Below are 23,562 nucleotides of genomic sequence, written 5' to 3' on the forward strand. Positions count from 1 at the left end.
GTTTTCTCCCTTTGCTCCTCAGAAAGAACATAACCTGCAAGTTTTGGGGCTGGTGAAGTCTGATGAAGGATTCTATCAGTGCATTGCAGAAAACGATGTTGGAAATGCACAGGCTGGAGCCCAGCTGATAATACTTGACCTTGGTAAGATAAACTGTGACAGCAGAGAGCCAAAAGTGGGGAGGGACCATTCCAAGGACCTTTCCACATGGTGGGTTCTGTCAATAGCTCAGCCTATAGAGCAGGGTGATTTTTTTTTAAAAATCATGTGAGTGATCCAGTGTTGTTTCCTGTACACTTAGTGAGGAGATCTGAAGGAATTCTACAGGATGCATCCTGTAGTTTGAATAATATTTGGTGCAATAATAAAACATGGTCAGAAATGTTGCATGCTGAGGTTTACAAGCAATAGCAGAGTAGCCAAAATGAAAACAGTCACTAAAAACACAAACCTGGAAAAGAAGCACTTATGGAGCACACCCCAAATCACCCCAAATATTTTATATCAAAGTGATTCCAGTGTCAGAAGCTTTTTTCTGCTATTAGTGTAAAAAATAGTGAGCTTTGTCATTCCTGCAAACTGCAGCTGCACATCTGGTGGTTTACAGCTGCAGTTTAAGGTAAATATTTGTCCCTGTGCTCCACTCAGTGGAACTCCTGCCAGTGCTCCCTATACAGTGCCCTGCACTGCATGGCTGGGGTGGCAAAGCAGAACAATTGGTGTTATCATTAAAGACCCCAAAAGAGAGATACTGCCAGTATCATCACTAAGGCATCAGGTTGTTTTGCTCTTTCAGGTCACAGAGTTCTGAAAAATAATTTCTAAGAGCCCAAGGAAGAAAACCCCAGAGGATGAGGGGTGACAAGTCAGACAGGAAAATACTAAAACTGTACTGAGGAGGGCTTTGTGTTGTCTTTTTGGAGGGGGGTTGTTTAAAATGCTAATTTCTTTCTTATTTGGATGGAGAGGATTTAGGAGAAACAGTCTTAGCCATGGCTGGAGGTTTGATGGAACTTCACACCTTGAACAGGTGTGACTCTGCTGTCCCTGGCTTTGGTGTCCACTTTACAGAGAGTAAACTTGGAATGAGCCATGAAGAGAGATTATCTGTTTATTTTCCAGTTGTTTTGTAGGATAGCTGTGCACTTGCTACTCCCTCTGAATTCCTCTTTGGATCTGGGTGTGTTTCACTGCTGGCTGAAGAGCCCCAGGTACTCCCCACAAGGATTTGGGGAGTGCAGGGTGCCCTCTCCTGGGGTCAGGGGCTTTAATGCCACTGAGCAGTGTCAGGAGTCTGCATCCAGCACTGCCCTGCTGTCATCTGATTGCCAGAAAAATTCTGAAAAGGAATTGAATTTCTGCTCTGTGCATCAATCACCTGAGTGCTTTGCAGCCCCTTCCAGCAGAGGCATTATTCCATATTCTCCACATTTCAAACACTGAATAATGGATGGCCTTGGCTTTGGGAGCCCTGCCCAAGCCTGTGCTTGCACCCAGCTCCCAGCAGTGGTTTCTAAATGACTCTCACTGTTGTTATTGGAGTTCCTGTGGTCTCACTCCTCTTCCTTTCCCTCCCCTGCTGTTTGTCCAGTGGTTTCTCCTTCCTGCTCTGCTCCAGCACCTCATCCTGCTGTCCTCAAGGACTTTGCTCATGATGTCCTTTCTCTTTTGCATGCTGCCAGAGGATTTGGGCTGCAGTGGTGGAGTCTCACTGGGGCTGTAGAGGCACACCCAAGGCTGTGGCTCTGGAACTCTGGGGCCACTGAGATGCTGTTCTCCAGCAGTGGGACACCCCATGGAACATCTGAGTGCAACTGTGCTGTGCAGGGGGCTGTGATGGCCAGTGCCATGGGAAATGAGTGTGATGTGTGAAATCTGACCATTCACAGGTGGAGGAAATACAGATATTGGGTTTAAAATACCTTCTCTCAATCCATGAGCAGTGGAGAAGGAAACTGTTCTGGGAAGGAGGGGAAGGTGTCACATGCAGTAGTGGCAGCTGGCTTGGTATGAAAATTCAAATCCCTAATTTGAGCAAAAACTATTCTGAACATTTCAATCATTAATTCAGAAAACTTTTTTTTTCCTAATTGTTTCATAGCTGCTGATGAGAAATGCCAACTTTACCAATTTGAAAAGTAACTTCAGTGAACAAAATGTTGATTAAGTGTTCATCAAAGCTCTTCCCAGTTAGCAGTGCTTCCCTTCCCGTGCTGTTCTGTTTTCTCCTTCCTGCTGGAATTGGCAAACATCTGGCTATTTACAAACCATTTCTCATTAGCCCTTTTGCTTATCAAATGGATCTTGAATGAACTAAATGCAAATGAGAAAGTGGAAGCCCTGGGGAGTTTCTCGGGGAGGCCACGTGAGTTCTCTCATCCAAGTGAAGTCCCACATCTGAGCTTTGTGCTCCTGGAAGGCAGTGGAGGTTTGAAATGCAGGGAGGGGAAAACATTCATCTGCTACAAAGGGAGATGTCTGTGTGTCTGTGCTTGGGCAGATCTCTGACTTGGAGAGAGCAGGAATTGGGTGATTCACCTTGTGCACAGCCTGGGCACAGCCCCACAGAAACCTGGATAAAGTCTGTCTGAGACTCTTATCTCCTGCTATGAGCTTGGTATAATCATCCATACAACATAACATTTTAGGCTGGGCTTTTTTGTGCTTTGGATGAGTTCTGGGTAGCTTTTAGTACACAGGAAAGTGGAAAATGTTAAAGCACAGAATTGAGAAATTTCTTGAGTGGCTTTTCCTCTAAACTTTGGTAATTCTGTTAATAAATTTAGAAATGTTTGCACCTGGAAAGGGATTGGCCATACAGAATCCACAACCCTTTCTTTTTCAGGAGTGTATGAAAGAATCATGGTGTTTAGAGCAGAGACTTTTAGGACAAGTGTTTGTAATTGAGAAGGTTGGATGGATAGAAGAGGGAGGGTCAATGGTCTGAGTTAAATCCTCTTTATCCCTATACTGAACATCAGGTGTGGAATTCTACAAGGGACTTGAAAAGCCTCTCGTGTGCTTTTTGGTCACTTTGGGTATGAAGCTGTGTCCCTGTTTCAGATACTGGCCCTGGACACTCAGTGCCTTTCACAATTTCCCTGGAGTGGCTCTGCTGCCTGCTCTGCCTTTCAGGAAGAATTTGGGAACTCCCTAAAAGAAGGAAGTTCCTCAATGACCTCATTGCCTTGCACTTGAACTTTTCAGTCTCAATGCTTCTCTCTTTGCCTCCTTGATGAAGAGATGAGGGGTCTGGTGTCCTGCAGATGAGGGTTTGGTGTCCTGCACATGAGGGTCTGGTGTCCTGCACATGAGGGTTTGGTGTCCTGCAGATGAGGCTTTGGTGTCCTGCAGATGAGGGGTTTGGTGTCCTGCAGATGAGGGTCTGGTGTCCTGCAGATGAGGGTCTGGTGTCCTGCACATGAGGGTCTGGTGTCCTGCACATGAGGGGTCTGGTGTCCTGCAGGTGAGGGTCTGGTGTCCTGCACATGAGGGGTTTGGTGTCCTGCACATGAGGGTTTGGTGTCCTTTAGATGAGGGTTTGGTGTCCTGCAGATGAGGGTTTGGTGTCCTGCAGATGAGGCTTTGGTGTCCTGCAGATGAGGGGTTTGGTGTCCTGCAGATGAGGGTTTGGTGTCCTGCACATGAGGGTCTGGTGTCCTGCACATGAGGGTTTGGTGTCCTTTAGATGAGGGTTTGGTGTCCTGCAGATGAGGGTCTGGTGTCCTGCACATGAGGGGTTTGGTGTCCTTTAGATGAGGCTTTGGTGTCCTGCACATGAGGGGTTTGGTGTCCTGCAGATGAGGGTTTGGTGTCCTGCACATGAGGGTCTGGTGTCGTGCAGATGAGGCTTTGGTGTCCTGCAGATGAAGGGTCTGGTGTCGTGCAGATGCCCCCATGGAGGACTCCTGCCTATCCCAGAATCTCCATTGTGCCTTGGGAATGCCCTTCTCAGTAACCTCGAATCTCTCCTCCCCCATTCCTACACAAACCCAGCTAGCTTTAGTTCCACTCCTCATTGCTCAGCCCCTGAATGTCCCAGTTATGGAGCAGATACACTGAATTACAGCAGAGCCATTCCTTGTCATCACTTTTACAGCATTTTTGTGTGTGTGGGGTGAGACCCTTGGGGTAGCAGAGGCTTTTGGGGTTTCTTGGTGCTGGAACCCAGCCTTGTCCAGGGAATCTGGCCCTGCTCACGCTGCCATGTGGGGACTGGGAAAAGAACAGGTGGCAACAAGTAGGAGGAGGGAGGCAGATGGTTCCCTGTCACCCTGTGTGAAAGGCATTGACGAGTACTCAGGCACCAGGGAAAAACAGGAGTGATGCCTGAACACTGTGGAAAGCAGGGTTTGGGCTGTAAACAAATATGCTGTGCTATGGGAGAACAATTTCAAACCATCTTTCAGATGCACTGTGTCACCTTCACAACTGAAGGGGGGGTGTTTTGTGGGGCTCTTATACTTTTATACTACAAAATTGGGGTTTTTCACTGTATTGTGACTTGTACAGGTGTGAGATCTCAGAGTGAGTGAGTTGAATACCCTGCTGCAGGAACCATGTCAGGATTGTTTGTAATGGAACTGTTTCTTTAAAATCAGTTTTGTCATGAAAAAAGGTCTCTGTCCAAGCAAGGGTATCCTGCATGTGATTAATTATTCCCAGCATGGGAGGCAAGGAGGAGGAATTAGAAATCTGTGTGTAGCTGTAGAGCTGTGAGGCTTTGGGATCACAGAGACACCTGGGGATGGCTCCATGGGATGGGTGCAGGTTCTTCAGGGAGGAGGGGCAGGGACTTGGGTCACCCTCAAAGGCTGATTCCAGCATTTCCTCCCTTTGGAGAGGGTGATGAGGCAGCCAGGAGCACTGGCACAGGGGTCAGGGGATGGAAGGAGGGCAGTGTGTGTCTGCTGGAGACTGGGTCCTGCAGGGCAGGGAGGAGATGGAGCTTTTAACCCAGCCCTGGTGCTCCTGAGGGGTTTGAGCCAGGTGGGGGTGCTGGGTGTGCTCTGTGTGTGCCACTTGGAGTTTCCAGAGAAGGCTGGAATTCATTGCCTGTGTCTGGCTGGTGAGTGGAGCTGAGAATTCCAGCCTTCAGCTTCCAGACAGGAGGTTTTGGCTTGTTTGGGATATTTTTGGTAGGCTTCCATAGGAGACTGTGTTAACAAGAGGCAAACCATTTGATCCTGAAGGACCAAAGCACAGCAATGGTCTGCTCACAGGGCAGGGCTTGGGTGTGTGTGTGTCCAGGAGAGCAGGAGGGATAAAGAAGGAGCTGCCAACTGGGCTCCAACACAAAGTAAAAGCCCAGGGAATCTGGAATCAAAGGCAGAAAATTGCCTGGAAGTGCAGGGATGTAGGAAAGACAAAGCTCAGCTGGAGCTGGAACCTTTTCAGGGAAGGTTATGGAGCAAACCCCCCTGGTGGCCATGTAGTGGCTTCATGAGAGGGAGGATGGTTGGGAACATCAGCATGGACCTGCCAAAGACAAACTGTGCCCAGCTGTTCCCATGGCCTTCTGAGGGGACATGGCTGGGCCTGTGCTTGAGAGGAGAGAAGCAGATTTGGTTTGCTGTGCCTTTAACCAGGCCTTTGGTGCTGTCTCCTCTTGAGTTTCTGTGGTTGAAATGACCCCCAAGGTATTCGAAATTCTTTTTCCCAGCCCTGTGACAGAAGAAGAAGTCAAGATTTGTAGTTCTGCTTCTCAGGGTTGTTTATTTTCTCTTATCTGTTCCATTCTTTCTCTGACCTGCTGAGATCTGTCCAGCAGGTTGGGTTGTGGCACAGTCCCTGCCCTTGGGGTGGTGTTGGCTTTTTATACTAAGAACTACCTGTACTTTATTTACAATGATTTTCCAATCCCTATCACCTATGTTAGACACTCTGTCTTTACTCTCAACCAATCCAAAAATGTCACCATGACAGCAGAAGATGGAGGTCAAGAAGGACAGGACATGCCCAGATTCCTCCATCTTGCCTCTTGAACCCCCATTCTAAAACACCCAAAATTCTACTTTTTCACCCTGTGACAAATTCACCATCATTCTACTCCAACTCTTGTGGCCTGTAAATCTCACACAAAGTTGGTAATGGTTTCCATGGGCTAAAATCCAAGGCACAAGTGGTTTTGACTCTGTGCCAAGGTCTCTGAGCCCCCTGCCAGGGTCTGGAATCACCCAGGGCAGCCAGAGCAATGTCCTGAGTCCCAACAGTCTCTGAGGGCATCCCTGAAGCTAAACTGGGGCAATCCAGAGTGGATGATGAAGTGTGGTGAACCATGGAAAGTGGGAGGTGTGGTGTACTGGATGTGCTGAGTTTGGTTCGTCCTGGAGCCCTTGTGGCTGCTCAGGCAGGGATGGGGACACGGGGCAGGTGGTGGGGACAGGGAAAAGCTGCAAGCAAAGGAGTTTCTGATCAGACAAAGCAGCTTCACAGGGAGGGGCTGCAGTCCAACAGCTGCCCAGGGAATCTCTGCTCTTGGGAGGTACTCAGGACACAGCTGGACAAGGTTGAAGGTGGCCCTGCTCCAGCTGGGGTTCAGGGAAGGCCCCAGGCCTGTTCTGTGGTCCTGGCACACTGTGAGGCTGGGTGGGGATGGAGCCTCTTGGTGTTGGTGCTCTGCAATGGCCAGATGTGACAATTCCATGGGATGTGTTTCTTGCTCATCTCCTTGGGAGAGGCACCAGTGCTGCTGTTGATCCAGCCTGACCTCACAAACCTTGTTTGAGTCGAGTCTGCCAGCCCTGCACGGTCCCAGTGCCTCTGCTGAGTCCAATCCCATGGATCCTAACTTGGAGGGAGTTTTAAAGCCATCATTTATTGCCCTCAATCAGTGCTTATTGAAGCAATTGAGTTCTCTCCAGGCCTGGTGCTGCATAAACAATTCCATTTAGTGTTGGCACCTCTCTGCCAGGGTTTGCCCATGAACTGTGTGCAGGCTTGGAGCACTGAAGGGAGCTGGGGGCTCCTCTGAGCCCCACAAAGGTGGAGAACATCAGGAATCTGATCCAAGTCTCCCAAAACCAGCACGTTTCAGTGAAGATTGTGCTGAAAATCTGTCATTTCTGCACTGCAGATTCCCATTCCTCACAGAGGCCATTTCAGCTCCCCTGACCTGACTGAAAAGATTCCCAGCTATAGCTGGATTTTAAACTGTTAAAAGCAATGTTAAAAGCCTTATTTCAGTCAGGATAGATGAAATACTCTGTGTTTTCCATAACTGTAAGCTTCATTATGCTGTTTTAGGAGGCAAATAGAAGTTCTTGTTGACAAGTTTTGGCTCCTACTGAAAGAAATACAAAAGTTGGCACTAACAGGCCAACTGTGCTCTGCTTTGAAAAACTCAGTTCCACATTTGGGTATTTGCCATGTGTAAAAAATCCCATAAATAGGCCTTGCCTGGTTCAGCCCTGAGGCAGACTCCTCTCCTGTCACCTCAGGACCTATTTTGGATGTTTTTATAGATCTCAGATGTACCTTCTCAGGCTCTCTGTCTCACAGAAGTGATGCTTTAGAGTATTTTTGAGTTACATATTGTGAATGAAAGCATTCTCAGTCCATGGAATTCTTTGCAGTTCTTGGGGACTACAGAAGTACTTGAAAAATCTGCAGGGTGTTGTGAAGGAAATGCCAGAGCAAGATAAAGATATATTGTTCTTATTCAAAGAGCAGTAAAGGAGGACTCTGGGTGTTCCTCTGCAGGGTCTCCTGTTTCCTCTCTCACACAGAAACATCCTCATGTTCTTTCTGCCTTGTCCAATTTTGCATCTCTTGATGGGAAGAGGTCCTTGTGCCTTCCAGGAGTGGCTTTCAGGAGTCTCAGCATCCAGCAGGAAGAAATAGATAAAAATTGAGCAGGGAGGCTGCAAAGCCTTGCAGACCAAAATTCACATTTTCTGCCAAGAGGAAAAAGTACTGAAAGGAATGAAGTGTGGATTTTGGGGGTGATGGACCTGGGGTGGAACTGGATGTTCAAGCAGCACAAAAAGCCCATGGTTCTGGGAGAGCAGCTCTGTGCTGAGGCCACCTGGCTCTGTGCACTGGGGACAGGAGGAAGAACCTCTGGGCTGGTGGAATGGGAAGATCTGAAAGTCCCAGAATGGAAAATCCAGTGGGATGAGCATCATCAGAGCCAGGAGTAGCAGGGGAGCTTCCTCCCTGCTTCTGTCTGTTTGATACCCACACATCCCTGAGGCTTTCCACTCCCAGGATTAAGGTTTGTCCCCAGAGAGCTTTAAAAGCAGCAAATGTCAAACCCCAAGCTGCACATGGGGAACTCCTGGCAGTGCTGGGGCTCCACAGAGCTGAGAGCATTGCTGAAGTCCCTGCCTTCATCCTGGCCCTGCAGCATGCACCCAGCATCAGATGGATGCTGCAGGAACAGCTTGGGAGCCTCATTTGGAGAGCTGTGCTTCAGGAACATAAACAGCATCTGAAATCACAAACTGACTTCAAACACAGCCAAAGCCAAACTCAGAGAATGTTTTGTACTGGTTGTGTACACTCCAGTGCTAATTTTCTGTAAACACAGCAGTGTGTGCTCCTCTTTAGTGTTGAAAGAGTGGGGGTTTGGGGTTTAATTTTGATTTTAATTTACATTACTTAGCTATTATTCCTCAGGGAAAGGCAGCATTTGTGTTTCTCATGGCTGCATGTCTGTTCAAAATGGCCTGGGAGCTGTTTGAATGCAGTCAGTTCCATTTCTCCACTCAATTCCTGTTTAATAAATGATCTTTATTTATTCCTTTTTTATGGGCCTTGCTAATATATAGTCTTATTGAGAAGCAGAACTGATTAAACCACCCTAGATCCCAAACTTCTTGAACGTTTAACTTGATGAAACGGGAGCTAAGCAGTCCTCAGTAGCCTATTCATGTTTAAAGCTGGCACAGGCTTGGAATAAATTGCTCTAATTTAGATTAAATTAGGAATAGATTAATGTTTGCCAGCGTGCTGTGAATTGCAGGGAGGCAGAACAGCATTTATATTGTGCTTATTAGTTTTCATTTCTTGTTTTATGGCTGTATTTACAGTTGGCTTGGCAGAGAAGAGGGAATTCACCTCCTGATGGAATTCATACAGGGTTGGGTGCCCTGGCTTCAGTCTGAGCCCACAAATAAAGGGTTGTGGGGATGCTGCTGGTGCTTGGAAACACTGGCACCTTGAATTTTGCTTTGCACCAGGGGATTTGATGGCTAGAAGGAACTTGAAGAAATTCCATGTCATGTTGGAAAAGGAGTGATAGGTAAGGAATGTTCAGTGGAGGCAGAGCAGGGGCCTGGAGGAGCAAAAACCTTCAGTGTTTTATGAGAAATACACAACAGACATTAATACCAGTTTGCTGTCCTCCATGTGTATTATTCCATATTTATTGTCCCACTGCAGAGGTGCAGTGAGGTAGGATGCGCATGGAAGGCTCTGAGTCCATTTTATCACTTCTGGCTAATCCTGAATTCCTGAGAGAGTTTCTCAGTCCCATCAAAATCTCTTGGCCAGCAGCAAGGCTGGTTATTAACACCAAATACACCTCCCTCAACAGCACTGAAATCCACCCATTCCAGTTATGTTTATCCTCCTATTTTACATATTCCTGGCAGCTTGGCTGGCTGATGTCATGGCAGGAGTGCTTTTTCCTGGGAACAAAGCAGTGCTGATGGCTCCTCTGCCTGCTGCTTGGAGAGGACAATCCAAACAATCAGGAGTGGATCACGAGGGCTGTTGTTTTTAGTGGCTTTGCTTTTTCCATCCCTGGATGAGTGGAAGGGCAGGATTAGCTGTAGCTTGATATCCATCATGACTACCAAAGGCATTTCCTCTGCCTTTATTCCTCTCATCAGGGCTCTGAAGATTGACACAAACACCCTTAATTTGTAATTGATCCCAGGCTCATGTTGGAAAGGGAAAGATCAGATTTTGTCAGTCTCACACCAGTGGGGAGAACAAACACATGGGCTTGGTCTTAATTGGTTGCTTATATTTCAGAGTTGCTAAATTATACAGGAATAGCAGAGACAGCACAATGCCATTTGGAGAGAAGGGACAGGATTGGTTTTCACTGGCTGAGTGGGTAACAGGACTCATGCTGATGAAGATCTGGAGCTGGGAGAAGCCTCTGGTCCCTATTGACAGGATAACCTGCTCATGGGGTTTATTCCCTAAGGAAATGCCCTAAATCCAACAAAGAAATGTAATTTTTAATCATGTGTGTTCACTATTGCTGAGCATCCCTGTGGGAAGGGAAGGGCCCAAGGGCACCAGAGGAGTTTTTGGTAGGACCCAGGGGAACTTTAGAGGCATCTTGAGCTCTTCAGGTGTGCCAGTGGCTGTGCAGAGCTGAATCCTTTGCACAGGACATGGGGTTTTGTTTGTCACTGCTCCTCGAGGGCTGTGCTGGAACAGAGCTCAGTTATTTGAGAATAAAGTTCACAGCTCTGCTGCCATTAATAAAATCAGATTGCAGAACACTCTTGCAGGCTCTGCTGCTCTCAAGAGAATTTTTTTAATTCTTCAGAGGAGTTCAATTGATGAATATTCACAGTAAGAGGAAACCTTGGCCAGGGTTTTTTAGGGACACTTCCAGGCAGTTTTTCTGCCTCAGGTTCTGTATGTGGGTTTTGGTTTGGGGTTTTTGATTCTTTTTCTTAAGGAGCAGCTGTTAAAAAAATATTTAATTCTTTAAATAATTGAATCTTCACTACTGAATTTGAAGGTCATACCCATCATTTTACAACATATGTTATGGTTGGAATTTCTTTCCAATGACAAAACGTGTTTCAAAGCAGTTTTGCACTCCTTGGGGACAGGTGAGGTGTGTTTGGCTTATTTCCCTTTTTTTAATAACCTGAGTCTCATGACTGAACTCCCTGCTGGGCTTTTTGCCCTTTCCCTTTTCCCTGCCCTGGGGCTCTGGGCTGTGGCTGGAGCCAGGGGGTTCCTGCTGCCTTTCCTGGAATGCGTCACTGGGGCTGGCAGCCTCTTTAAGGGCTGTTTTATGAGACAGGAAAAAATCCAATTGTTTCCTCTACACCAAAGCATTTCATGCTGAAAGGGGAATGGGAGGAGGGCTCCTTATCAGGAGGGGTTTTATGACTTCCTTTAAAACACAGGCTCCCAGTCAGAATGTGTTTATCACTATTTTTATATATCCCAGTTTATTGAGCACCCAGCAGTGCCTGTTCACAATGTGAACCAAATAAATGCCTAAAAATCAGAATCACTGAGTGGCAGTTAGACACTTGCTCGTTCTGGATTTTTGGGGAATTTTTTGCACTCAATTTGTGCATTGAGTGAAGAGTAAATAACAGCTCTCACTCCCAGTGGTGATGTAAATTAATCTAAGGCAATTAAAAATTTAAAATAAGGCATTTTGCCTGCTCTGAGCTAAACATGTCAGCATAGAGGAATAAATAAGGAAGAGTCTCCATTTCATTTATGAGTAAAATGAGGGATATTGGTAGGGGAGGGTCTGTTCCTCAGGGTGAGGGTTGAATTTGGGTTTTTAAGTGTGTGAGGGACAAAATTTATTCCAAGTGTTGAATGGAGTTCTTGCCCTCAGACCTCTTCCTTGAGCGAGGTGATGCAGGGAAATGCTTGGGTGGGGTCAGCTCCTGGGCCCCTCTGCTCTGTGGTTCCTGCAGGTGTAATTCCCAAAGGAATCACACTCAGATTACACCAATTCCCAAAGGATGCCCTGCTCAGTGGCTCTGTGTCCAGCTGTGCTTCCCTCAAGGTTTTGGTTCCAACACTGTCCTCTTTGTCTTTCTGACACATTTCCAAATTCCACGCATCTCCAAATTTCCAAGATTTGAGTCCACAAAGTTCTACAGTTTAAATTAGCTCATGAAGAATAATTAAGTCTACAAAATCCTAAATTGGAGGGTGTTTTCTGTTCAGCAGATGTGGATCTGTGACTTGCACCAGAGAAATACAGGAGATGGTGGCTGTCTTGGGAAATCCAGGAGATTCAGGACATTTCTGTTCATTCTATAAAGCAGAAATGACTTTCCACCCTCCTCTTTCCACATCTGTTCAGTCTCTGTTCCAGCTTTGCACAAAAGCATCAGTTTGCAGAGGGAATCCCAGAGATTTCTTTAAATGATTTTTCCCAAGGGAAGAAGTTAATTCCATTATTACTGATCTGGTGAGACCAACTTGAGCACTTTGGCTGAGAGAAATTACTTGGGCCAGGTACCTTGGCTTTGTTTGAGTGTGGTATCACTCAGGGAACAGCTGGCAATAACCTGGTGATCCCTTCTGTTGGAAATGTTTGTTTTAAACATCTGAACAAGGACAACACTTGGATACAAGCAAAAACATGGACAAAAAAATAGAGAAAGCAAAATTTTGAAGGGTGGTGTGTAGTGTGAACTTACTAATTTTGTTATTTCATGCTTATTATTGCACTGCAGCCAAGTGCTGCTGTTATTTTTAAATAGGATGAGGATAATGAAATCAGTTGGATTTGATTGTGACTCTTTGCAGCATCACAGCTGCTTAATCCTGATCTGAGTGAATCCTTCCATGGGGACACCATGAACCAAAGTTCAGATTTAGGAGAACAGTGCAGTAGGTAAAAGAAAAAGTTTGAAAGTCTTTATTACCTTTCTGGAACCAGTTAAATAGATTTATGGGAGAAATATTATTTATCGAGTACACAGTTTTATATGAATACCTCAAGTCAAAATTAAACATTTGGTGCCTCTTAGGAATTTTTTTCTTAGGGAATACAGTTAAAATATTAGAGGTGTTGAGATCTGAATGTCTTAGGTAATTTTTTTTCCAAAAGGTTTGTTGGCAAAGTGGTTATTTGCTATTTTTAGTTGTTGTAGATCTTTGTTGCTGAAATCACATTTCAAATCTCTAAAACCCACCCTGAAGTCCTTCCAAGGAGGACTTTCTCTTCTCCTCTGTGATGAACTGGTGTCCCTGTTCCTTGTTGTCCCCATGAATGATTCCATTGGGAAGGTCCTTTTTGTGCTGGATCCACTTCCCCTTTGGAGGGGTCACTGACCTTCCCAGGCCATTCCTGCTCCTCACCCCTGACTGCCCCTCAGGGACTGGCCCTGGGCTGGGGGATGCTCCTGGCTCCCTTGCTGCTGTTTGGGGTCAGAGCTGCTCTGGAGCTCCACGGGCTGCAGGCACTGGGCTCCAGGAGCACCTGGATCACCCCCTGGTGCCTCTCCTGCTTCTGGAATCCCAGCATTGTCCTTGGGCAGGGGCTGCAACAAGGACTTGCAAACACTTGGATATGGTCAAAACACCCTGAACATGGCCTTTAAGCAGTTCTGCAGGTGTGTGTGGGTGTGAATCCCTGCATTTCCACAGCCCTTAGAGGCAGGTGGTGGCACTGCCAGGTGGGCACCCAGGGAATTGGGTTTGGGGAGTTCTGGGCCTGGCCCTGCTCACCTCACCTGGAGGCTTTCAGGTCCTTGCTGCTCTCTCTGGGTCACAGCTGATTTTTCAGGCATCATCAGAATCCCTGCATTTCCACAGCCTTAGAGGCAGGTGTGTGGAGTCTGGAGGTCCCCAGGATGAGGGAAGAGATGAGGAATCTGACTCCAAGTTCTCAGAAGGCTGATATGATATGATACATGACATGATATGATATATGATATATGATATGATATATGATATAATACTATACTGTACTATATAACCTATATAAGGTTTGCACACCCTGCAAAGTATTTTGATAAAATAGTTGTAGAATTTGATATCTGCTCAGAAGGAGCCTTGGGAAGGGCTTGAGGATCTATACTAAAGCAATAGAGAAAAGGATACATCAGAAGCTAGAAAAGAATGATGATAAAAACTCATGACAGACTCAGAGTCTGACACAGCTGGACTGGGATTGGTCATTGAATCAACACAATTCACATGGAACCAATCAAACATTCACCTGTTGGTGAGCAACCTCCAGACCACGTTCCAAATCAATCAGATAATTATTGTTTTCATTCTTTTCTGAGGCTTCTCAGGAGAAAAATCCTGGGCAAAGACTTGGAATTTTCAGAAAATATCATGGTAACACAGGTGGCGGCACTGCCAGGTGAGCAGCCAGGGGCTTGGAGTGTCCCCAGAGGTTCAGATAAGCCTGGAGCAGATAACATTCCTGTCCCCTCTTTGTGTTGAGCTGATGGGATCACTGGAATGTTGTTGCCAAACAGGAGGAAGCCTGGATATGCCAGCAGGGGGAAGGCAGGAAAAGGGAAATCTGAACACAGCATGGAAAGTATTTCCAGTGATTTCATAACAGCCAGAGGGTTCAGTGAGTGGTTTTCAGGTGGGGCTGGGCTGTTTAGAAAAGATCTCCTGGGTGGTGGCCCTGGAGCAGCTCTCTGGGCAGGGAGAGATGATTTACCATGGTTACCCATGGTTTTCCTCCAAGATGAAAAGGTGGGGTCACACCAGTGCTCCCACCCCATGGACACCTTCACCTCTTGGATGTCACCAGCCCAGTGGCAGCTGGGGCAGTTCAGACCTTGTTACTGATTGATTCCAGTCCAAATCCTTGTGGCTGTTTGCACACCCTGCAAAGTAGTTTGATAAAATAGTTGTAGAATTTGATACCTGCTCAGAAGGAGCCTTGGGAAGGGCTTGAGGATCAGCAGCTGGAATGTCCTCTCACCTGCATCCCTGGGATTCCTCTGGGGCTGCCTTGGCTGGCTCTGTTGGTGTCACACCTGAGCAGCACAAACAGATTCCTGTGCCTTGGAATGCTGGGGGACGTGGGGAAAACCATTTCCATGGGGAAAATAATTTCTAGAACAATGTTTAAAAATTCTGCTTCTGATGTGGCTGGGAATTGCTGCAGTGGCCAGGATGCAGGGGTGGAACTCTGCTGCCTGGAGTTGTGTTCCAGGAGTTCCAGCATCCCTCTGGTTCCAGTTCCCCCACAGCAGGAGAGAAATTGTGGTGCAAAGCACAAATCTCTTGCTGAATGTGCTTTTAAAAAAATGAGATTCATGTAAACTGTGTAGCTTCCTACACAGAGCTTCCTACTGCAGAGAACAGCCCAGAGTTGGAGTTACTGTTTAAGAAGTGATAGAGATGTTAGAAGAGATTTGAGTTGTTTCTTCCATAGTGCTGAAAGCTGGAAAGGACAAAGCCATTCCCTGATTGGTGTTGGAGCTAATTGGGGTGTAATTACTCATTAACACAGCTCTGAGTGCTGAGCTCTGCTCACTCGCCTGGGGATGAAGCCTCTGTAACAGCACTTGAGGCATTTGTAGGAAATACAGGGAAAAAAAGAAGGAAATTCCTAAATCTCTGGGGTACCTCCCCCAGCTCCTGGCAGCCCCAGAAGTGTTAAGTGCAGAGTTTTGGGAGCTCTGGGCCTGGCCCTGCTCACTTCCCCTGGAGGCTTTCAGGTCCTTGCTGCTCTCTCTGGGTCTGATTTTTCAGGCATCATGAGGGTTTTGTTGTCTGTGAATGCTCTCCTGTAATGCTGTGGGGAGGAACATTCCTGCTCTGAGCCTTGCACAAGGATGGAACTGGGTGGCTGTTCTCTGGGAAATCCTGGCAGCCCTCCCCTCAGCTCTGTGTGCACATCACTGCACAAAAGAGGATCCATTTCATGATCTGGGAAGAAAAACACACAAATGTGTGGGGATGGGGTTTAGATGAAGCAGATGAATTTAAAAAATATTCCATTCCAACTCAACTGCAGGAATTTTAATGATAGCTAAGGGGTGGATTTTGCATCAATGCCATGTAATTTGAGGAGATGACCTGACAAACAGGTGAGAGAAACCCAAGTATGAGTGATTGGAAATGGAAGTGGATTGGAAATCAAGCAGGACAGTAGGAAAGGTGCTGAGAGCAGTGAGCACCAGGCAGCTCCAGCCCTTGTTCCTCAGTGGGAGCACTGAGGAAGGAGCTGGTCAGGTGCAGTGAGAAGGTCTCCAGTGCAGGGGAGCTGATGGCAAGGGCTGGGATGAAAACACAGGGAAAACCTGGTGTGATGGTGGATCAGCCCTGGAATGTCACTCAGGAGCTGGGAGATGCTTTGGGAAGATCCCCTGGCCCCATTCAGGGCTCTCCTGAGTGATCTGCAGCAGCAAGGGACTCCCTGGGGAATGGGGCCCTGCTTTCAGAGGAGCTGAAAGTGGTGCATTCCTGCAAGAAATCCAGTGATGGCACACCAAAAAAGGGGAGTTGAGATTTTAAAAAAGGGGGATTTAGAATAAAAATAGATTTTGCAATGAATGTGAAATTAATGGTGTCATGTATTGATCAGGAGGGGCTGCTGGAGAGCACTTAATTGGGATCCTCAGCTATTAAAGTGTGGAAGGGATAATTAAGGAGGTACCCTGGAGTATGTGTCTCTGTGATGGGTATTTGGAATACCAAAATGGTCCTGGCTCTGGGAATGTCTCCCAGTTCTGCCCACAGGCTGGTGTTACATTGTACAAATCTGATAAAACCCATGGCTGCTTCTTAGGTCTGTGTCAGGACCTGCCCAGGAAAAGAACAGGAAAAATGAGAGTTCTGCCAATTGAAGAGTTCTCCCAAGCTGATGCTTGGGTTGGCAAGGGGCTTTGACAATTTAAAAGTCAGGTTGTTGCTGATGGAAGACTCCTCAGTGTTTTTCCCTGAAGGTTTGCTCATTCAGACAACATTTTCTTCTTTAGGCAGGTTTTCTGGGAGGTTTTCTCATATCAGAACACAAATCCACATGTTCTGGTGGAGATGCTGCAGCTCAACAAGCTTTCTAATCCTGAATTTCTTTCTGGGGAAAAGCAGAGCAATTTTAGTTCGTTTCCATAATTAATGAAAAAATAAATGTATTTGGCAGCATGGATTCCCATGTGGAAAATGTCATCAGGTGGCTTAAGCTTGGTAAATAGTTCAGAATGCAGAAAAATTCCATGTATCCTGTGCTTTGGGGGTTTGTTACTAATTGTGCTGCTTGGAATACTCACTGGTAATTGGGGTCCAGCTGCTCAGAATCTCACTGTTACATTTACTGCCTGGATTGCTTTAATAGGATTTGGAGAGAGAGTGGCTCTTCCTATGGTTCAGCTTGTGCTGTTAAATCAGCAACCTTTTAATGCAATAATCCCTGGATTTACCCTGCCTTGGAGTAGCAACATAGGAAGACATGACTGAGGCTAAAAGTTTGGAGAGTGTGGGTATAATCCAGAGCAACAGTTGTTTCTGCTTGTTAGAGTCACTGTAAAATGATGAAATGGGGGTTGTGGGACAGAGGAAAATGGCAGGAAAACAGTGGGGAAAGGGCTTTAATTCCAGTGCCATGGGCAGCAGCAGAACCCAACCAGGTCAGGACTGCAGGGTTTGACTGGATGAGTTTGCACTAAAGGAATTCTCTGTATTCATCTGTCATTTTGTTATGATTGAGAAGCATTTCAATGAATTGTGTATGTTAATGAGCTACAGTAGGCAGTGGGGTCTGGGTGTGCATTTGAGTAATAACCAGAGGTTGGGGTTTACTGTCACACATGTGCTCCCAAAGCAATGACACTGTGGTTTGCTGCTGGTATCCTCTCCTGAGGTTTATTTTACCCCCAGTTCCACCCTTCCCTCCCCTGCCACTTCCATTACAGTGGAGATTTGGTCTGCTTGCCTGACAGTGCCGTGTCCTGTACTCCCCATTAGTGGTCAGTAGTTACCTCTGCCTGCATGTCAGCCTTCAGTTTAATGGCCTTTTTTGTGTGTTCATTTTCTTCTGTTTCCCATCGTGGTTTTGTTTATTTCTTTTACGTTTTTTTTTTCTTCTGTTCTCTTTTTTTTTTTTTCTTTTTTATTTTAAACCGTGGTGATGTTTGCCCTTCATATTCCCCAATGTTTGCACATGCCAAGATGTTGCCATCCCAACATTACCTCCCACTTCACTGACCAGTGCCACTAATGACCATCTAGCAGCAGCCCCAGCGGGACCCCTGCCCTCGGCCCCGCGGGACGTCGTGGCCACCCTGGTGTCCACCCGCTTCATCCGGCTCACCTGGCGCCCGCCCGCCTCCGACCCGCACGGCGACAACCTCACCTACTCCATCTTCTACACCAAGGAGGGCATCAACAGGTAAGCAGCACCTGGGCAGGGGCTCTCCTGGGCTTCGCTGGCACAGCCTGAGCTGGAGGGGGTGGCGTTCCCCTGCCTCCTTCCAGAGCCTCCTGGAGGGAGCAGCTGCACACTCCTGGAGGAGCTGCACACTCCTGGAGGAGCTGCACACTCCTGGAGGAGCTGCACGGGCAGGGGAGGAGCTGCACACTCCTGGAGGAGTTTAACACACTGGAGGAGTTTAACACACTCTGAGGAGTTGCACAGGCAGTGGAGGAGTTTCACACACTGGAGGAGTTGCACAAGTAGTGGAAGAGTTGGACACTCCTGGAGGAGTTTAACACACTGGAGGAGTTTCACACACTGGAGGAGTTGCAGACTCCTGGAAGAGCTGCACAGGCATTGGAGGAGTTTTACACTCCTGGAGGAGCTGCACAGGCAGTGGAGGAGTTGGACACTCCTGGAGGATTTGCACACTCCTGGGGGAGTTGGACCCTCCTGGGGGAGTTGCACACACTGGAGGAGTTGCACACTCCTGGGGGAGTTGCACAGGCAGTGGAGGAGTTGGACACTCCTGGAGGAGTTGGACACTCCTGGAGGAGTTTCACACTCCTGGAGGAGTTTCACACTCCTGGGGGAGTTTCACACTCCTGGGGGAGTTTAACACACTGGGGGAGTTTAACACACTGGAGGAGTTTAACACACTGGAGGAGTTTAACACACTGGAGGAGTTGCACAGGCAGTCCTTGAGCATGGTTGGATTGACTGCAAACCTTCCAAGAGCTGCCACCTGCCTTCAGCAGCCTGTTGGGGACAGAGCAGCAGGGGTGTCACAGCTCCTCAGGGAGCACAGGAACATCCCCTGGAAGCCATGCTGGGAGCAAGAGGCACATCCCATCAGGCTGGGAGCAAGAGGCACATCCCATCAGGCTGGGAACAAGAGGCCCATCCCATCAGGCTGGGAACAAGAGGCACATCCCATCAGGCTGGGAACAAGAGGCACATCCCATCAGGCTGGGAACAAGAGGCACATCCCATCAGGCTGGGAACAAGAGGCACATCCCATCAGGCTTCCAAGCCCTGCAAATCCCCCCTGAGTCAGGGACAGCTGTGCTGGGTGTTGGTTAAACCCCATGGTCAGTGCTAAATGCAGTTCCCTCCTCAGAATTGCTGTGAACAGAAATCTGGGGAAAGCCTCACAATCATCACTTGTGATGGATTATTCCAGTGGATGATATCAATCTACCCCTTCTCCTTCCTGATGGCATCTACTGCTCAGAATTGCAGTTTCAAATTGTGATAAGTTTGAGGAAGCTGAAGTGAACATTCATTTGGAGCAATGCTAAATTAATTGCAGATTAGCTTATCAGATTTATTACTCAAGGGAAAATTATCTGTTCACTTTATTGATGAGAGTGTGAGACACAAAGTCATTTGGAACAGAAAACACTCCAGAGGGGAATTCCTGCTCTTCCTCAATCCTGTGCATAGAGATCTTGTCCAGGCTCATGGCAATTAACTGAGGCAATTTGTAACATTTTATTTGCCTCTCAAATGGTGTTTTTCTGTTGCTCCCTAAATTTGGTGATATCCAAGGTGCTCCAGGCCAGGCTCTGGGACAGTGGGAAGTGTTCAGGAACACCCAAATCTTCTGAGGGTTTGAATTCCAACTGCCTTGGCCTCTGCTGGCTCAGCTTCCTTCAGTTTTCAGGGGAGGGAGACCCAGGATCATGGCAGTGCCCCCTCACCTCTGCCCCTTGGGCTTATTTGAGGGGGGATTCTGCCCCTCTGCCCCCTCAGTGAGACCCCACCTGCAGAGCTGTCCCAGCACAGAGAGGATGTGGAGCTGCTGGAGAGCCCAGAGGAGGCCATGGAGATGCTCTGAGGGTGGAGCCCCTCTGCTCTGGAGCCAGGCTGGGAGAGCTGGGGCTGCTCACCTGGACAAGAGAAGCTCCAGGGAACCCTCAGAGCCCCTGCCAGGGCCTGAAGGGGCTCCAGGAGAGCTGGAGAGGGACTGGGGACAAGGGATGGAGGGACAGGACACAGGGAATGGCTTCCACTACCAGGGAGCAGGGATGGATGGGAGATTGGGAATTAGGAATTGTTCTCTGGGAGGTGCCACCCTGGCACAGGTGCCCAGAGCAGCTGTGGTGTCCCTGGATCCCTGGCAGTGCCCAAGGCCAGGCTGGATGGGGCTTGGAGCAGCCTGGGACAGTGGAAGGTGTCCCTGCCATGGCAGGGGTGGCACTGGGTCACTTTTCATTTCTAAGCCAGCCTGTCCTGTGATTCCAAGAGGAGCATTGCAAAGTGAGGAGGCAGCAATGGAGGGGACATTTCTGCTTCGGGGGCTGCCCAGTGTCACCAGCTGTGACTTGTGCCACCCTGGCCTGGTGCTATCATGAGGCTCCCCTGGAGGCAGGGAGGTGGGAATGAGGGGGTGGCCCCTGTCACACCCCTGGGGACCTGGGGGAATCTGATCAGAAGGAAGTTCCTGTCTCACACAGCTGCAGGGTTACTTCATTCCCAGGTATTTATTTACTCCACACTCAAGGCAGTTCCCTGGAAAGGGAGTGAAAATTCCAAAGTGCTGCAGGGAGGTTTAATACTGGGGAACTTTAGATAAGCACTCAGGCAGAAGAACCCCAGACTTTAAGATTTGGACCAAAAAAAAAGAAATAATGGCACATTAAAAGAATAAAAATGGCACATTGCTGGTCTGAGGTAGTAAATGACACATGTGGGATGTTGAAACACTGCTGAATTCACAGTTAACTGTGGTGTGCTTCAGACACAGCAAATGGAGCTTAATTGTGTGTAATCACACTCAGAATGCCTCTGGAGCTCCCTGCCAGCCCCACAGCTGGCACACACAATATCCACTCCCTAACAGCTCCCCAAAGATGCTTTTTTAGATATAAGTGCAGCTTTAACCTTGGCACTTTCAGCCAAACTCCTGGGGTTGCACAGGAGGCTCTTCCATGGGTGCTTGAGAGTTCCTGTGAACCTGGAGCTCCCAAAGCTCCTGAGCTGAGGATTACAGTGGAGTCATGGAGCAGTTGGAAGGATCTGCAGGGTACTGCAGTTATTCCTGGGCCCATCTGCTTGGTGCTGTTATCCCAACCTGAGCACGTTGGAGAAGGTGCTCCAGGCTCCCCAGGAACAGCCATAAAGGAAAGATTCACTCAGCACTTAATTAGATTAATCTCTCCCTATTTTTACCAAGCTGTTGTGAAGCCACATCCCTGGTTATTACTGAAAATTTGCAATACTGTGACATATCTATTTATTTTTGGTCGATGTTGTCTTGCCAGTAAAATAATTTTATTTCTAATTTTAAATAATAACCTTGGTTTGCTGATTACCATTTTTTCTTAGATCAAATCAGGGAGTACACTTGCACTTGAGACAGAAAATGCTATATTTTGCATGTTAATGGGAGCTGGATGTTACCTCACAGCTGTGAATCCATTGGCACTTGGGCTGGGCTCTCAGATCCCATCCTTGTAGCTACAGCATGTCAAAAGGAAGCTCCACTTGGAAATGTGTTTTCAAGAAAATGTTGTGCTCAAAGTGGAAAAATTAGCAATGAAAATTAATAAAAAGCTGAAATAAATGAAGCTATTTATGCAGTGCCATTTTAGCTGAGCTTATGAAGGGGAACATTCTAGAAAAAGGATGTAAATAGGTATTTAGTTACAGAGAGTGCATTGTTCCCCTCTATAGATACAGTTTAATAGTGCAGAAACCAACAGGGATTTCAGAATGTTTTCAGCCAGGTTCTGCTAAATCAACCACACCAGTGGATGTAAAAAAAAAAAAAAAATTAAAAATGGGATATTTGGGATCCTATTTCCCTGATAAAAACTGAAGCAGAGTGGCTGGAAAGGGAGGAAGAGGAGCCTGGGATGGTTCTGTGTCAGAAATGCTTTACCAGGTGTCAGTGGGGCTGAGGCCAGCCTGCCCCTGCCCATCCCTGTCCCATGGGGAGCCTGGCAGCCCAGAGGGGCTGCATGGTGCTCACAGCAGGCACAGTCCCCTGCATTTGCTCTGTGGGAAGTTCCTGATTGCTCCTTTTGGAGTTCTTGGCATTCCCAGGGAAGGACAGACGGACGGCGTTACCCAGACACAGCCCTGACCAGCTCAGCTGCAGGGCAGTGCCTTGAAGTAAAGGTTTAATGATTGACCTCCTAATCTTGCCCTCAATCCCTGATAAGAGCAGCTGGAGTTTCCTGGCTGGTGTTTGGCAGAGGCCTCGTTCCCCAGGGGGAATGTCCTGTTCCGGTGCCAGGCTTGGCTGGAGCTCACTGAGCAGCAGCAATGCCCCTCCAGGTGCCCCACACATGACCTGGGTGAGGGCTTCCAGCTCACAGCCTGCAGGCCTGACAGAGATACCCCTGCCCATGCCAAGAACGTTCCTGCTGTGGGGTCTGCTACCCTGGGTCTGCCTCCACGAGGTGCTGGAGGTGGGAATTTTCACTTCATCTCCACTCTGTGTGGAAGCAGTGTCAGTGCCATGGCCGTGCAAATCCAAATATCAGCAAGGAGCTGAGGCAAGGCTGGAGGTAGAAGATTATGTTAAAACAGCTCCTTTGAAAAATCCCCAAAAAGCAGCCCCACAATATTAACAGGAATGCCCTAAATCTCGCCAGACTGTGCCTGCTGCTAAAATAGTTTCTGTGCTGGCTCCCGAGCTGTAGGATAAACTGTCACTGTGAATTATCACTTGCTGTCACGGGGATAACAAAGAAACCACTCCGAGTTTGTGGGTGTCAAGTGTAATTTATTCTGTTCCTTCAGTGCATTCTCTTTTGTGCAAAGGGGAGTTGCAGAATTGGGAGCAGTTTGTCGGTAGCACTCGTGGCACACGCTCGTGGTGTTGTGCAGGGAGCACAGTGCAAATCCCGCACCATTTACACGCTGCCTACGTTCAGATGGGACGGGAGCAGCTACTCCTCATTTACTAATCAGTGCTGGTGTCTGTGCCCAACCCTTTTGTTTCCCAAAGGGAACGTGTGGAAAACACGAGTCGTCCTGGAGAGACGCAGGTGGTGATCCAGAGCCTGATGCCAGAGACAGTTTACGTGTTCCGCGTGGTGGCCCAGAGCCGGCACGGCCCCGGCGAGAGCTCGGCACCGCTCAAGGTGGCAACGCAGCCCGAGGGTGAGCCAGGATGTCCCTGGAGTTTTCCTCACTTTGGGATTGATACTGATTTCATTTTTTATTCTCCCCATTCACAACCTTTCCCAGAATCTGATGCTTTTTCAAGTTGTACTTGCGCACCGCAGTTTCCAAAGATTTTCTGTGTTGATGGGATTGTGGGATTTTTTGGCAGCATTAAGAACTGATGGGACATTTGGAAATTTGGTCCCACTTTCCACCCTGTAGTGGATCCATGTTGAATGTCACAATGGGAAAATCCCCCCTTTTCCTGGGGTGCTGGCCAGGGTGGGCAGCCCAGGCTCAGGACTAACAGAGTTCCCCTTGTGTTGCAGTCCAGCTGCCCGGCCCCGCTCCCAACATCTTGCTAAATTCTCTAAACTGTT

General features: G+C 47.8%; 1 protein-coding gene across 8 annotated transcripts in view; it reads left to right on the top strand.

Moving 5' to 3' along the window:
• Window positions 1-23,562, top strand: part of NEO1 (neogenin 1) — a 178,653-nt gene that overhangs the window by 111,799 nt on the left and 43,292 nt on the right. For 4 of the 8 annotated variants that reach the window (XM_066559131.1, XM_066559132.1, XM_066559130.1 and 1 more), the window contains exons 7-9: window positions 23-143; window positions 17,821-18,040; window positions 23,025-23,179. In XM_066559131.1, the coding sequence (XP_066415228.1) occupies window positions 23-143; window positions 17,821-18,040; window positions 23,025-23,179 (496 nt within the window). The remainder of the gene's footprint in view (window positions 1-22; window positions 144-17,820; window positions 18,041-23,024; window positions 23,180-23,562) is intronic. The other 4 variants (XM_066559136.1, XM_066559133.1, XM_066559138.1 and 1 more) reach the window with 2 other exon arrangements.

This window comes from Molothrus aeneus, chromosome 13, assembly GCF_037042795.1.
Source record: "Molothrus aeneus isolate 106 chromosome 13, BPBGC_Maene_1.0, whole genome shotgun sequence".
Taxonomy (NCBI): Eukaryota; Metazoa; Chordata; class Aves; order Passeriformes; family Icteridae; genus Molothrus; species Molothrus aeneus.